The sequence below is a fragment of the Corylus avellana genome, chromosome ca1 (assembly GCF_901000735.1).
Source record: "Corylus avellana chromosome ca1, CavTom2PMs-1.0".
Lineage (NCBI taxonomy): Eukaryota > Viridiplantae > Streptophyta > Magnoliopsida > Fagales > Betulaceae > Corylus > Corylus avellana.
Genome location: NC_081541.1, coordinates 5093606 through 5107831, shown reverse-complemented (window position 1 = coordinate 5107831; position 14226 = coordinate 5093606). Strand labels below are relative to the sequence as shown.

The window sequence follows — 14226 nt, the reverse complement described above, 5'->3', positions numbered from 1 at the left end:
ACGAGACAGCAATTGGCTCACACTGGGTCCACAAAATAGACACCCCAGGGGCCAGTTGCATGTAAAATAATATTACTCTTTTAATTTAAATAATAAAAAATAAAATAAAATTAGTATCAGGTGTTTCAGTACTTTTCCTGGAATATTCATGCTAAATTTTAATGATCGATTACGCAAAATAACATGTACAGGCTAGAGACAGTGAATTTCAAGAAATTACACAGCGCCGCCAAAGTGGTGGGCACAGTAATAGCGGTGATGGGAGCAATGGTGATGACGTTGTACAAAGGCCCCATCCTTGATTTCATTAGCGGCCGGGGCCAAAGCCACCACAAAACCAGCGCTGAATCCGCCGATCAGCATTGGATCACTGGCACGCTAATGCTCATAGGCAGTTGCTGTGGCTGGGCGGCTTTCTTTATTCTCCAAGTCAGTTTAATTCATTAATTAATTAATTAATTACACATTAATCCATTATTTTATTATTTTATTTTTTAATGAAATTATCTTGTGGGTAATTCTCAGTCATTTACGTTGAAGAAGTACCCTGCGGCGCTGTCTCTCACAGCTGGGATATGCTTGATGGGCATGTTGGAAGGTTCAATTGTGACGCTTGTGATGGAACGTGACATGAGCGTCTGGGCCATTGGATGGGACTCCAGGCTTCTTGCCGCTGTTTATTCTGTAAGTATATATATATATATATATATATATATAGCATCGATCCCATGCTCACGAATCTATCCTTTATTCTGCAATAACTACATGCATGCATATTATACGTACACATGAAAAGATTCAGCTTTAAATATCTTTTGAAAAATGTTACAATCAGGGGATAGTTTGTTCGGGAATCGCATATTATGTACAAGGATTTGTAAGCAAGCTTCGTGGCCCTGTGTTCGTTACATCTTTTAGCCCACTCTGCATGATCATCACTGCTGCTCTTGGCTCCATTATTTTAGCTGAGCAAATCCACCTTGGAAGGTATATATAATATTAATGCTCTTCATTAATCTTTCCAAATTTTACATATATATAATGTTTGTTTATATATATTTCAGTGTAATTGGAGCCATTCTCATAGTCTTCGGCCTTTACACTGTCGTATGGGGTAAAAGCAAAGATGTTCCAATTATCTCAAAAGTGATAGAAATCGATGAGAAAAGTGGCACCCAAGAACTACCAATCACGGACACTACTAAATCAATCGACACCAGTCGCAATAACGGGATATTGTTAAAGAATCCAGCAACAGTCTAGCTAGGGTTGTGAAAGATTTCATACACTTTCTTTCTCCAAGCTTGGATTAATGTGTATCGATCTTTTAACTTATTTAATGTTCGTTGGGATCAATTACAATGAGTGCTATATAAATAATTAAGTTATTTATGTTTTGCTATATATGTTGTTAATTATATATATTGTTTTAATATTAAAAACTAATTTTTAATATTATCATGTCATTTTAATTATATGACATTATTCTATATTTTCTTTTTCTTCTACTTTCGGTGCTTTGGTTTAGGTTCTGATTCCTACGACTTATGCTTAAGAAATATATATACCAAATCTATAATGGAAAAGAATAATATATAGGACATTTTGCCTGTGTTATGCTCGTCCTAGGATTAAAATGCAAATTGTGATAAGGATAAACAAAAGGGGAATCAGAGTCACCCCCACCATATTATAAAGTTTATTTTCTAATTTGGGTCCCAAGAAAACATGCATTTTAAAAATGGGCTTGAAAATTTCATATATTTTAATCACATGTCAAATACATATAATAGGTTAGAAATAGTCTTTTATATATACTATTTTGATTTTGTTAGTGGGCTTGTTGGAGCGTGGGGCCGGCCTGTCTGTACTCGACATCGAATGAAGAACCTTGTTTTACATCTGTTTTATTTTATTCGTATCTCATCCAATTGTTGGGTGAAGCTAAAAGCAAAGAATACTTGCTAGAAATACAATTAACTTTTAATACAAGTTATTTAGAAGTTCACTTTGATAGTTAACGTAATACATATTATACAAGTTATTGAATTGACATTTATTATCCACACGATACTTATTATTTTTATAAACTGATATGATATGATACTTCACGTGATGTTTACTACATCGACGACTAAAATGTGACATCTATTTTCATAAAATGTGGACTATAATGAATTTTAAAAAAAATTATAGCAGGAGATATAGTATTCTAAACTTTTATCGAAAACATAAGTATTTTTTTTTCCCTTTCCCATACACACGTATGCATTATTCTTTGTAATCCTAAATCATGTCAAATTTCATTAAAAATTTATTAGATAATTATTGTGATAAATGCTTAGAAATCAAAGAAGTTACTCACCATTTAGGGAAGGAAACTATCAATCTTTGAGCAAGTTTGAATGGAACATTATACTTAGTGAGTAAGTTGTTTGTTCATGATCCTTTTAATGAAATTTTACAATATTTACCTTTAAAAAAAAAAAAATAGTTCCCAAAATATTTTTAGGGGTCTTTAATTGCAAATTAAACCCATACACACCAAGAATGGGTGACATTAATAAAGCCAAAATAAACAATATCATGATCGCAACCATTGACTCTAATCAATTATAAGACCCAAATTGCATTAATATTAGTCTTAAAGAATGCTTAAAACAACTATAATCTATAAATATTATTTACATAGAAAAAGAAAAATCATAATCAAAGTATACTATTTTAGTAAAATCATATCTAATTTCCCATGCGGTTATAATTTACCTTCAAATTAATTATAAAAAAAATTAAAAAAATGGAAATCCAAATGAGACCCTCTCCTTTGTGCTGTTGGATCAAGATCCCCTCCATTATTGGGAGAATATGAGGGTCTTATATTCTTAATCTTTGCCGTCCAATTTGATCACATGGTCTACAACATGTCACGTGTCATACTATAATTAAATACTAAAATATTAATTAACTTTAAAAAAAATAATTTAAAATTAAAATAATAAAAAATCAAATCAAATAACAAAAAAATAATAAAAAAGTCCGGCCACCCCCCAGGGCTGTAGGGGTGGTCGAAGCCACTCCATGACTCTTGGTAGTGGATTCTTCCACCCTCAAGGGCCAATTGGGAGTGGCCCGGCCACTCCCAATGTCCAAATCAATAAAAAAAATTTGAGGGCCACCCCCAAGGGTCATGGGGTGGCCGAAGCCACCCCTAAACTCAATTGGGGTGGTCGGGCACCCCTTATTTGATTTGATTTTTTATTTTTTATTATTTTTATTTACTTATTAAAAGTTAATTAATATTTTAGTATTTAATTTATATTAGGATACGTGACAAGCTGTAGGCCATATGATTAAATTAGACGGTCAAGATTAAGAATATGGGCCCTCATATTCTCCCAATAATGGGTGGGGATCCTGATTCTGTGCTGTCATGGCGAGTTCCAAGTGGAGGCCCGACAAACCCGTTGGCCTCAACAGTATTGGTCGCAATTCGCAAAGCCTCTGTCCTCTCTAGCTTTGCGCAAACCAGACCCACTCGATACATAGACTCTCTCTCTCTCTCTCTGAGAGCCAGAGACTGTATAATTTGTATTAGAAAGAAAAGAAAGTGAGAGTAACAAGGTGGGAGAGATCGAGATGGTGATGTGGGTATTTGGGTATGGTTCTCTTATATGGAAAGCTGGCTTTAACTACGATCATCGCCTTGTTGGTTTCATCAAAGACTATCGCCGTGTCTTCTATCAAGGTACTCTTCTGTGTGTGTGCGTGTTGTGTGTTATGTATATTCCTTCTATTTTGTTCATGTTTTGTCTGGTGGGTCATTACAATTTAGGTAGTACGGACCACAGAGGGACACCGGAGTATCCAGGGAGGACGGTGACATTGGAGCCTGCAGAAGGGGAAGTCTGTGTATGTTTTTATTGACAAACATCGACGCCCACGTTCCTGTTTTTCAATTATCATTTTTTTCTTGTTGGTCTATCTATTACTTGAGTGCTGGTAATTCTCAATCATGCCGTGATTATTGTGTGGTAATGTGAAAGCTATTATCTTTACATTGCAGATGTCTAATGGAATAGACATAATCTACTCTATTTAATTGATGGATTGTAATTCATAATCCAATGATTTATTTGGCATGCCGACATTTAACAGAACGAGTCAATAATATGAAATGAATGTAAATTAGAGGTGTATCATGAGATAAAATGTAAAGTTCTTTACTCCAAATTTCATTGACAGAGCAAAATGTGATAAATTGCTAGGTGCTTTGTTGTTTGGTTGGGCAGGTTGAGGCAAGTTCTGTTCATGATGTTGATGCAATGGTTTTACTCATCTCCTCTAGTTACTTAATTTTCAAAGAAAAAAATTTGACATCTAAATAAGTTCGTATATTTCCACTTAACTTGTACACAAACGAATAGGTAACCTCGCTTGCATTAAGTAGAGCAATTTACTAAAAAAAGAAAAAGAAAAGGAAAACATGTCATGTGATTGTTATACAACAAATAATGTTCACTAACATCATTATATATGTTTGCCTAAAAAACGAAGGCACCCAACTAGGCATAGGTTGTCTTTTGTCAGAGAAAAGAAACAGCCTCTAGCTGTTCATCAATGGTATACAGAACATAGAAGTCTCCTACTTACAATATATTTGTATGCCATACCCCTGTTTAGTTCTTGAGTTGACTTAAGTAAGTTCTTAGTCATGAATTTCAAATTATCAAATGAGACAAATATGTGAAGTAGATAAATTTGGGATTTTGCGAGGTCATAGTGGGGAGTTGCCTACAGGGTCACTAAGAAGGAAGATGAAGAAGTTGCACTAACGGTAAGGTTCTTGAAGTTTATTATTTGAAATTTCATCTAATTTGTGCTACTAATAAATATTAAATTTTTTCTTGGTTTTACTTGTGTTCTATTAGTGGCCATATGATTAACTGAATATTAATAACTGATTAGGACTAGCATTATTTGCACTGTAACCATGTACAAACTTGTAAACAATTCTCTGTACCTCTTTACATGAATGACAAAACTGAACATTAAGCTAGTCGCTTGGGGTTTGAAGCAGGGGAAAGGAGACCTCTGAATTTCATTAATCAAATGAGGGCGTAACTATTATTTTAAGCATTTGATGTGGAAAACATATCATTTTAACACAGAAAAACTCCTTTATGCTCTTAAGAGGGTTAAGCATAGTATGGTATTATGGTAGTAGCTCCATATAGGACGTTCTGCTCTTTTTCAACCTTTTTCCTCAAGGATATGCACCTCCACGCACATGCGCAGTGCAGCAGCAGGGGGTCCATTTAGGTCTGCTCAACTGCTCCTATAGTTATATTCAATTTGGGACACACAGTTAATTTGATCATTGCCATCAAAGTTGTTACGCGTGGCTTTTTATTGTCTGTTGGGATTTTATGTGCTGAATGCTATATGTCTCATCTTCATTTCCTATATGCATGCCTATCTGATCTCTTACTATCTTCCTTGACAAAAAAGAAAAAAGAATACAATATGAATATTTACAACTTCATACATCTAATAATCACCATCTCTTTCAGTTCCAAGGAATTATTCCCTGATAAAAAGGTCTCTAAACATCAACCCCCTTGGTCTTTTCCCTCTTAACACATCTCTTGTAAAAATACTATATTGGTTCTCCTCACTATAACTACAAAACCACTCAGTTTTCTAGTCTCTCATGGTAAGGCTTTTTGTAAAAATCTACTTCTTACAGCTGTTGTGCAGCTAATTAGGTTGCTGCCAAGAGTCAGCAGAATGACTCAATGAATCACAATCTTTTATGATTGAAATCGCCCTCTGTGAAAAATTATATCTATTATTTGAAGCTTGCAAAGCACTTCATCAACCAAGAGCTTTTGTAATCTGCTTGAAAATCTTTCAACTAGTTATCAATCAGTCCTGAATTGTCATTTTGTTAACAAATTGTAAACTTGTTGAGATGCCTAACATGTTTTGCAATCTCACTTTTCAGTCTGAGTTTTTTCTGCAGCCCATGACTAATACTTTTTAATAGAATTCCTTTTGGATGATGTTCATAGCACACAGTTTTTAGAAGTTTTTTGTTTTTTCCTGTTATAAGCACACAGTATTTAGAAGTGAGGGAGAAACAGTACGACAAGAAAGCTTATCTTGATTTCTTCACTGTAAGTTCTACATGCTAGTATTTGGCGTCAATATCGCAATGAATGTATCAATTATGTAAGTTAATCTACTGAAATCTGTTTTAGGAACCTACAGCTACAACGCCCACTGTTTTTGGAGTAATGGTGTAAGTGGCAAAACCATCAAGAACTTTCTATCTTTTATACATGTTGGATTGCCACAAGCCAACCAGATCAAAACCTAAACTTTCCCCGTTTAGGTACATTGCATCTCCAGACAAGAAGCTCAACAGGAATTACTTGGGGCCTGCTTCTCTTGAAGATATTGCCAAGTATGCATCTTTTGGTATATGCACTTTAGATCTGCATTTGCTTTGAAATAAAACTATGTATTGAAATCTTGAATCCGAGTAGTGAGACCTACCTAAATTTATGAAGTGCAATCGTCTCTATGTCCGACTGACAAATTAAAAAATTAAGCCACGATTTAGTTTTAGTCTAATTTTATTATCTCATGATCTTGATTTTTAGAAGACTGGATGATCAGATAACATTATATGTTGTTAGAGATGACTATTTTTATCTTTTCCAAAGTCCGGATATCAGTTGCTTTTACTGTATTTGTGATGCTTTTTTACCATATGTTCATTAATCATTGCTCCCCCTCGTCCAGTGAACCCTACACTTAATATGTGTTACAGTCCAGTTTTTCTGCTAGTTGGATGATTCCTCCTTTGTATCCTTTTCTTGTTGTGCAGGCAAATCATTCACGCTGAAGGCCCTTCAGGACCCAACAGAGACTACCTTTTTCAACTTGAGAAGGCTCTTGCTCAAATTGGTAAGGTTCTCTGCATAACCTTCAGATTTATCTATTACTAGTTGTATTAGTTTTTCGCTCTTACTGGGAAAAGTTCTCTCTCTCTCTCTCTCTCGTTTTGTTTTTCTTTTCTTTTTTGGATAGGATGTAAAGACGAGCATGTGATGGATCTTGCAAATGAAGTGAGGAGCATCCTTTCCCAGGGGGAGCTGACTGCTTCATGATGTCATGAATACTTGGCAAAAGGTTTTTATGAATTGGAGCAGTCATCAAGGTTTTGTGAAAGATATTAAACCGTATTGGACTTCATAAAAAAGAAAAAAAATTGGATTCTAAGCATTGTTGGGACTCGGTTTTTCATTTAATAAAGGCCCCTGCTGTATCCCTTTTCTCCATTTCAATTAGAAAAAAATAATAATAATAATAATAAAATAAATAAATAAAGGCCCCTGTTGTTAAACAATCATATATTCCCTTTGTAAAATCTTGTCAACATTGTTGGGATCCATTGAGGCATGAGAAACATATGCTCTTTCACCAACAGCAAGGTTGATTTCTGCCCTCTGTTGTCTCAACAAATATTTTGGTTGAATCTAATAATTGATAAATACCAACAGTAAATTATGTCGTTTTCCAATTTGGAGAACAGATCATACATATCCTTTCTACCCTATTTTACAAAATCCGCTCCTTGAACTGGTTTTACTTGCAGAAATATGAATTTAGAACCTAAGGCTCAAATCTCATGTTGGGTTTGTCCAATTCTTTCCAGACTCAACAAGATCAAGATCAGTATAACTGAAACATATAAAGAGCTATTTTGGGAGGTAAACTCATCAAAACAGACCCACTACAAGCCTTCATCACAACTTATACCAAATGTAACCTACACCAACATACAAAAAATTAGCAATATTGCTTTCATAACTCTACTACTTTCACCGACCAAGGATACCCCATTCTGAGTTCTCAGTCACTGATACAGCTGAAGTTTAAAACCCTAATTGGCAAAGTTGAATACAAATTCTGCATCAAAGACTACAACCATTGACCACTGTTCCACACCCAAATGAAATAATGAAACTAAATTACAGTGTACATTCTTCTACTCTAACTGTTCAGGCTCCTGTTATCAGCAACCAAGTCCTCTCAAGAAGAAATTAATCACTGTCTTCATCAGCATCTGCATAGAAAGAGTCAAGATAAAGTTAGGGTACTGGGATAACAGCTTTAAAAGGTGCAACTAAAAGACTAAAGCAACTATTAAACAAGTGCAGTAGCAGTATTTACTTCCACACATGCTTGTACAATGTAGCAAGTTGAATTTCAAATACTATAATATCACACCATCTCATATCCATAACCAAAAATAAAAATAAAAAGTAAAAATCATCGAATACTGCGTTCAGTAGCTTTTCTCAAAATGAGAAACAGAGGATGCATCCTATATCTCTCTGATAACCAAATCTACTCCATATATACCAAATTTCCCTTTTTTCTTTTTGCTCCCCTTCTTAATTTTCCCCACCACAGCAGCTTAATTGATTAACTGACTGAGCGCACAGATCATACATCAACAGTATATTAAGAATTACCAACACAAGTTTTCTCTAAGGACCAAAAAAGGCAAATTAAGTAAAAAAAACATAATAGCTCAAAAAAGTTTAAGTTAAATAACTGTATTGGTTTGGCATAAATACAAACATTCTTAGCACAAACCAAATGATGTAAATTATGGTGCTTGACCTCATTACGTAAGCATAAATAACAAACAGAATACTTAGCAGAAGCACTGCCAGCTACAGAACCCACATTCGCGTAACCCTCCAGGCCATTTCTGTTTGGAAGCTTCTGAAGTAACCAATATTGAGATAAAAGGGAGCTTTAACATCTTAATAACTTACCGTCATTAAACTCTTCACTCTGGCTGCCATCATCATCCTCTTCATCATCATCGTCATCTTCGTCATCTTCATCATCATCATCATCTACATCATTGTCTTTTTCAGTATCTTCAGCATCATCACCTTCGCTTTCAACTGGTATTTTTGGCTTTGGAGGAGCTACAAAACTGATAGCAGACCTTCTACGTGAACTCTGTACAATATTACTCATGTCAATGCCCTCAAGTTCTTTCGCTCTTTCCTTTTTCTTTCTGACATCCTTGATTTCTGAGCATAAGAAAAAATTATCGTGTCAATCCACTGCATCCAAGTGCATGCAGCTTGGCACACATAGGTGTGTGAATGCATACAACCATGCAACACCTGAAGACCTTGCCTCAAAAGGGTGGACTCACGACCATCTCAAGGAAGAATGGTGCCCACACTAGAATATTTTCTAATGGTATTTGGAGCAAAAATAGTTTGGAATTACTTTTTTCTGTGAAAGCAAGAACAACCAATCACAGCAAACAAAATTACTTCCTCTTTCCATCGTTTGGCTTGGGTGAGAGGAGGCTGGTGAAATCATATCTATCTAACTACCGAGGAAGACACGAATGTCTGTACCATCTCGAACATATTTTTCTGTCTTTTACTTGGTGTCTAAAGCATCTCTCAGAAGTAAACCCCATAAACTCAATAAGCATATATTCGCAGTCGAAGATCAAGGGCATCATAAGCTGAATCACAATTCATACCTTTTTCTGAAGGATTTGCAGACAATCCTTCTTTAGATAGTATCTCCTCCAACTCCTTTATCAGGTGGGCCTCACGTTTGTTCTCAGGCACCTGCTTTACTTTCTTGTAAATTGATGGAGGAACACTGTAAAAGAGATCAACAATGTTAAGACATCAACCTTGACAAATATATGTCATGCAAAGTGAGTCAAATAGGAAAAACCTCATTCCACAAGATTTGATAATTGATTTCAGGTGCTCCACACGTTTCCCATATGTAAGATTTGAAACTTCTTTCTTCTGCATTTCAAGCAAAAAAAGCAATTCAACAAGCGATGTATTATCTGATCAGCTTTAAGGAGATGGAAAAGTAAGAAAGATAACCTTCACAGGTTTCTCAGGAGATGATTGAGAGTTATCATCTTCGGAGACATGTCCACCATCTTCTGCATCACTATTATCCTCTGATATTGTTTCTCCAGCCTTCCGCGGTTTCTTGTTAGATACATTGCTCTCCTTTGCAGGTTTCCGTTTTGTAAGATCAGACTTCTGCATCTTTCCTTTTGGAATGCTTTTCTTTCTAGGTTTCACTTCTTCTTCTTCTTCCTCCTCATCGCCTTTGCTATCTAAGGAACCCGAACTCTCTTCACTGCTGACCTTTTTAGATGCTTTGCTACGAAAAACTCTCTTAACATTTTTCTTGACATTAACTGGTGGTTTGTCTTCAGAAACTTCATGAGATTGTAATACCTGATAAATAATAAAGAGAAGTAAAAAAAAAAAAAAAAGTTAAGACTTATACTTGCTCCAGGAAGTTAATGACACCAGAACAGATTTTACTCACCTCATCTAATTGTTGACTTATAAACTTCTTATAGGGGTCAAGAGTATATTTATCAAGTTTAAGATCTCCCTCCAAAAGTCGACGAAGTCCAGCCATTGTAACATCCCTGACAAGACAATGAGAAGAAATGTTTGGGGTGTTTCATGAGTAATTTTTAATATGAAAGTGAAAAGAAACAAAGTAAATAAAGACCAAAATAGAAGAGAATCAAGTAAAAATATGATGAATGACAAAGCATGTTAATATGATAGAAACGCCAAAAAAAATAAACAGGTAACAAATTTGCAGGGTGAGGTAACATACTCCGAATTAGCTTTGACATAAGAAGCTCTTTTTCTAATAGCTTTCTTTATTGTGCTCTCGCTTGGAGCTTCATTATTTCCACTGATTTCATTTTCCTCGGTTCCTGATTTTGTCATCTTATGTCCTGTCAGAAGGCCCATAACTGGAGAGTCTTCGGAGTCATTTACATCTTTCTTTAAGTGAAGTTCATCAGATGCCTCTGCCACTTCTCCTCTAGGGGAACCTTTTTCCCCCATCTCCCCAAAAGTTTTTGAGGCATTGTCATCATCAGCACCATCTAGGCACTAGATTTAAAATGGTAGAACACATTCATTCAATCATAAATAAATAAGAAAATGCTTTTATGCATCCCTTCTCAACAATTAGAATCCGGAAAAAATTGTTTGAATCAACAATCAGATTTCCAAACAAAATTGTTTAAAAGCATCTAAAATCCAATGCATTGAACTATCAAGCGGAGGATGCAGTTCTACTATTTTCACTAGTCCAAAACCCAACAGGTCCACTAGTCCATCAGAATTTGCCACTAGACGACTAGTCTTTTCTTATCCTGCTTATTTGGTGAAGGATAAAGTCTGGGTCCACCATAACCCTTAATCTAATTTTTCCTAGCCATACATCACCATAGATGAAATACTAATAAATACAAATAATAATAACAACGATAATGATGATATAATTGAGGAGGTGAAGAGTAAAGTTGTGGGTTGTTAAACAGATTTGATTATGTGTGTAACCTAAGCCAATTACAGTAACAAAAATAATGATAACATCAAATACCCTTGAATAACCTAAACTAAATTAGCATGAAGATCACGATAAAGATTAGTATATGCCTACATCCTACTGCATCACTCATAGGGGCGAAACCGTTGACCATCTCGAGAAGGCTTTAAGAATCCATTATTAGTGGTCTCTACAAAATCTTAATGGAGTTGGATATCTAAAAGCTTTCATTAGTGGTTTCAAAAGTAAAATAAAGCTTTAAGAGGGTTATCATGCGTGGATGCCTCATGGGTGATCACCTAGCTATTCGGAATTGATATGTAAAAGTGGGCTAGAATGTAGAATTATGTGGTTTTGTTCAATATATGAGATGCACTAGGAACCCTAGAAGTTGCATGGCGTTCTATGCCTCTATCCTATGTAAATATTAGTTGTGATGATACAGACTAGTATAGCAATAGCATGTTGCCTCATTTAATTTCAGTCACTCTAATATTCCGTCCTTTCTAAGTCATGATGAAGAAGATGGCTCTCGGCCTATCAATGCCTGATGTCATTTGAAGTCTTGGATCCACCGAAAGTCACATTATTTGTTCAATTGAAAGTCAAAGATAAGTTCTTTTCTTGGGCCTATATGAGCAAAGAAAAGAATTGGTTGGGCAATATCACAAATAGCATGTTCTCTTCATTTTTTGCCTCGCTATTCCATTATTGTGAGTGTTTGTTCTCTCTTTTTACAATTGCTAAGGCACAGCCAAAATTTGCATTCGATCTGTTCTGCAAATGGTGGATATGTGCTAGTAAGAAGAGTATTAGAGTGATAAGACTTCCGAGACCAACACTATTGCCTATTGGTGTATTTGTGGCATTGAAGCTTCTTCCCTTAGAAATGAGAAAAGGAGTTGGTAAACCTCACAGTATCTAATCAGTTTTGTTTATCTACTCTGCTTTTGTTCTGATTTTTCTAGACTATAGCTTGACTTTTCCTTTACATTTAACTTTTATTTGTAAAAAAGGCACAAAATATGATATGGTACCGTGAAAACCATTTCCCCTACATGAGGACAGAATTCAAAGTCGAAGAGAAAGCATCTCATTGTAGAATGTTCTACTTTGACTACAGCATATTCAGATTATAAGTGGATGAAGAGTTCCTAGATCCAAAGAGATACCTCCTGCAAACATTGCTTTATAAGTCTCTTATGCACATCCAAAGCATACGTCTCCAACCCCAAGTCTTTCTCTAACAATCTCCGTACCCCCTCAAATGTCAAAGAACTGCATCCAAAAACAATCAAATAAATAATTCAACTTTGAATGGCCCATGAAAGGCTCAAGGCCAACAAATTTCACTAATATACTAATGAAACAATTTAAAGCAACCATCGAGCCTTGTGGCTCTGTGGCACCAGGGGCCCTATTTAAGGGTCATTACAAGGCCCGCAAGGGTTATGTCCCAAGTTCAATCCACAGGACCCTTCCCTGGTGTTACTGAAGGTTTGGCGGGCCTAGGGTAGGTTGTGGCTCAATTCATCTCCAAGGAGCATCTTCCTGTGCCATCTATGCCCCTCTTGACTGACAACACAGTGAGTAGAGGCTGCTACGGTCACACTAGGTAGAGATGCCACATTTGGTTGCCCCCCTTTGCCCTTTTTTGTGCAGGGAAAAAAAAAAAAAAAAAAAACTTAAAGCAGATACATTGGTTCCAAATTTATGCAACAAATGAACCAATGAGCAATATATACCAATAATTTCATTCACAATATAACCCCTAACTCTCAATCAATAAATTCTTGATGCATGAGTATGAGCATGAGCATTACCAAAAAAATCATTTAACAAAAAACAGCAAATTTAATGCTAAACCATGATTTGCACGAAACTCTTCCATTTAAACTGGTGCATAGGACAGACCCCAAAAATTGTACACAATTTATTTTTTTATTTTTTTATTTTTATATAAGTAATCAAAATATCATTAAAAGCGAAAACTGCTACTCAGTTACAAGTAGACAGGAGAAAAACCTAGCTAAGAAGAAAAAAATGTGAAAACTAAGCTCCCAGGGAGATACAAACACAGCTGGAAATTTTGTAAACAGCTTACAACTTACAACACTTCCCAAAATCAGTACAAGAAATAGACATCAAATAACACACCAACAGAGAGGTAATACCACAAGAAGAAATGATATCACTAAAAGATTATGAATAACAATGAGAAAATGCTATATTTCATGTCAACACGCTAAACCTTCAAAACCCTGAAATTGAATAGAAGCGTAAAACTCCTAATACTTCATTCTTCCGCCAAAAAAAAAAAAATACTATGTAAACCACAGGACTCTTACTATTAGGCTTGTACACCTAGTTGAAACCAAAAACACTGATTCTCTGTCACTATGATAAGCAATCACACAGAGAAACTACGGCGTTTTGCACGCCAACTGATTAGGGCACAATAGAGGTAGAGAGAAAGAGTACTCTGCTTGTTCTTTGAAGTGAGCCACGCGTGAGTGCATAGCGCCTTTAATCTGCGACTCAATTTCGTGCGCCCCCTCGTTCGGGCTCTCGCTATCTCGCGCCTCTTCCGCCATTTCTGTCGCTCTGTTCCTTTCTCCTCGCTCTCGGACTATGGAGTCTGCCCGTGGAGAGGGATTTGTTAGGGTGTATCTACTGATATAAGAGTCAGGTATGGTTTTCCGTACAAGTTCTGAGGTTTATTCTTGATCTGGACCGTTGGATCAGTCAATTTCATCAAAAAGGTTGTATTTCAAATTTTAG

General features: G+C 35.7%; 3 protein-coding genes across 3 annotated transcripts in view; 2 read left to right on the top strand and 1 right to left on the bottom strand.

The window, feature by feature from the left end:
* The window catches only part of LOC132187755 (WAT1-related protein At4g08300-like), a 3431-nt gene extending 2075 nt beyond the window's left edge, over window positions 1–1356 (top strand). Inside the window, exons 6-7 of the mRNA XM_059602178.1 lie at window positions 836–987; window positions 1065–1356. Of these exons, the coding sequence (XP_059458161.1) occupies window positions 836–987; window positions 1065–1263 (351 nt within the window). The 3' untranslated portion in view covers window positions 1264–1356. The remainder of the gene's footprint in view (window positions 1–835; window positions 988–1064) is intronic.
* A 2091-nt stretch (window positions 1357–3447) lies between these two features.
* Window positions 3448–7346, top strand: LOC132167035 (gamma-glutamylcyclotransferase 2-3). Its single transcript, XM_059577930.1, has 8 exons — window positions 3448–3745; window positions 3833–3909; window positions 4781–4834; window positions 6120–6176; window positions 6261–6301; window positions 6395–6466; window positions 6893–6972; window positions 7096–7346. The coding sequence occupies exons 1-8, from the start codon at window positions 3637–3639 to the stop codon at window positions 7173–7175; spliced, it is 570 nt and encodes a 189-aa protein (XP_059433913.1). The 5' UTR covers window positions 3448–3636; the 3' UTR covers window positions 7176–7346.
* Window positions 7347–7784: 438 nt separating this feature from the next.
* LOC132167033 (PH domain-containing protein YHR131C-like) lies at window positions 7785–14114 on the bottom strand. The gene is made up of 9 exons (XM_059577928.1): window positions 13927–14114; window positions 12618–12723; window positions 10720–11003; window positions 10417–10522; window positions 9957–10322; window positions 9796–9872; window positions 9593–9717; window positions 8856–9122; window positions 7785–8134 (listed from the first exon to the last, which is right to left on the bottom strand). Exons 1-9 carry the CDS (start codon window positions 14037–14039, stop codon window positions 8112–8114), a joined length of 1467 nt encoding a protein of 488 aa, XP_059433911.1. The 5' UTR covers window positions 14040–14114; the 3' UTR covers window positions 7785–8111.
* Window positions 14115–14226: the final 112 nt, after the last annotated feature.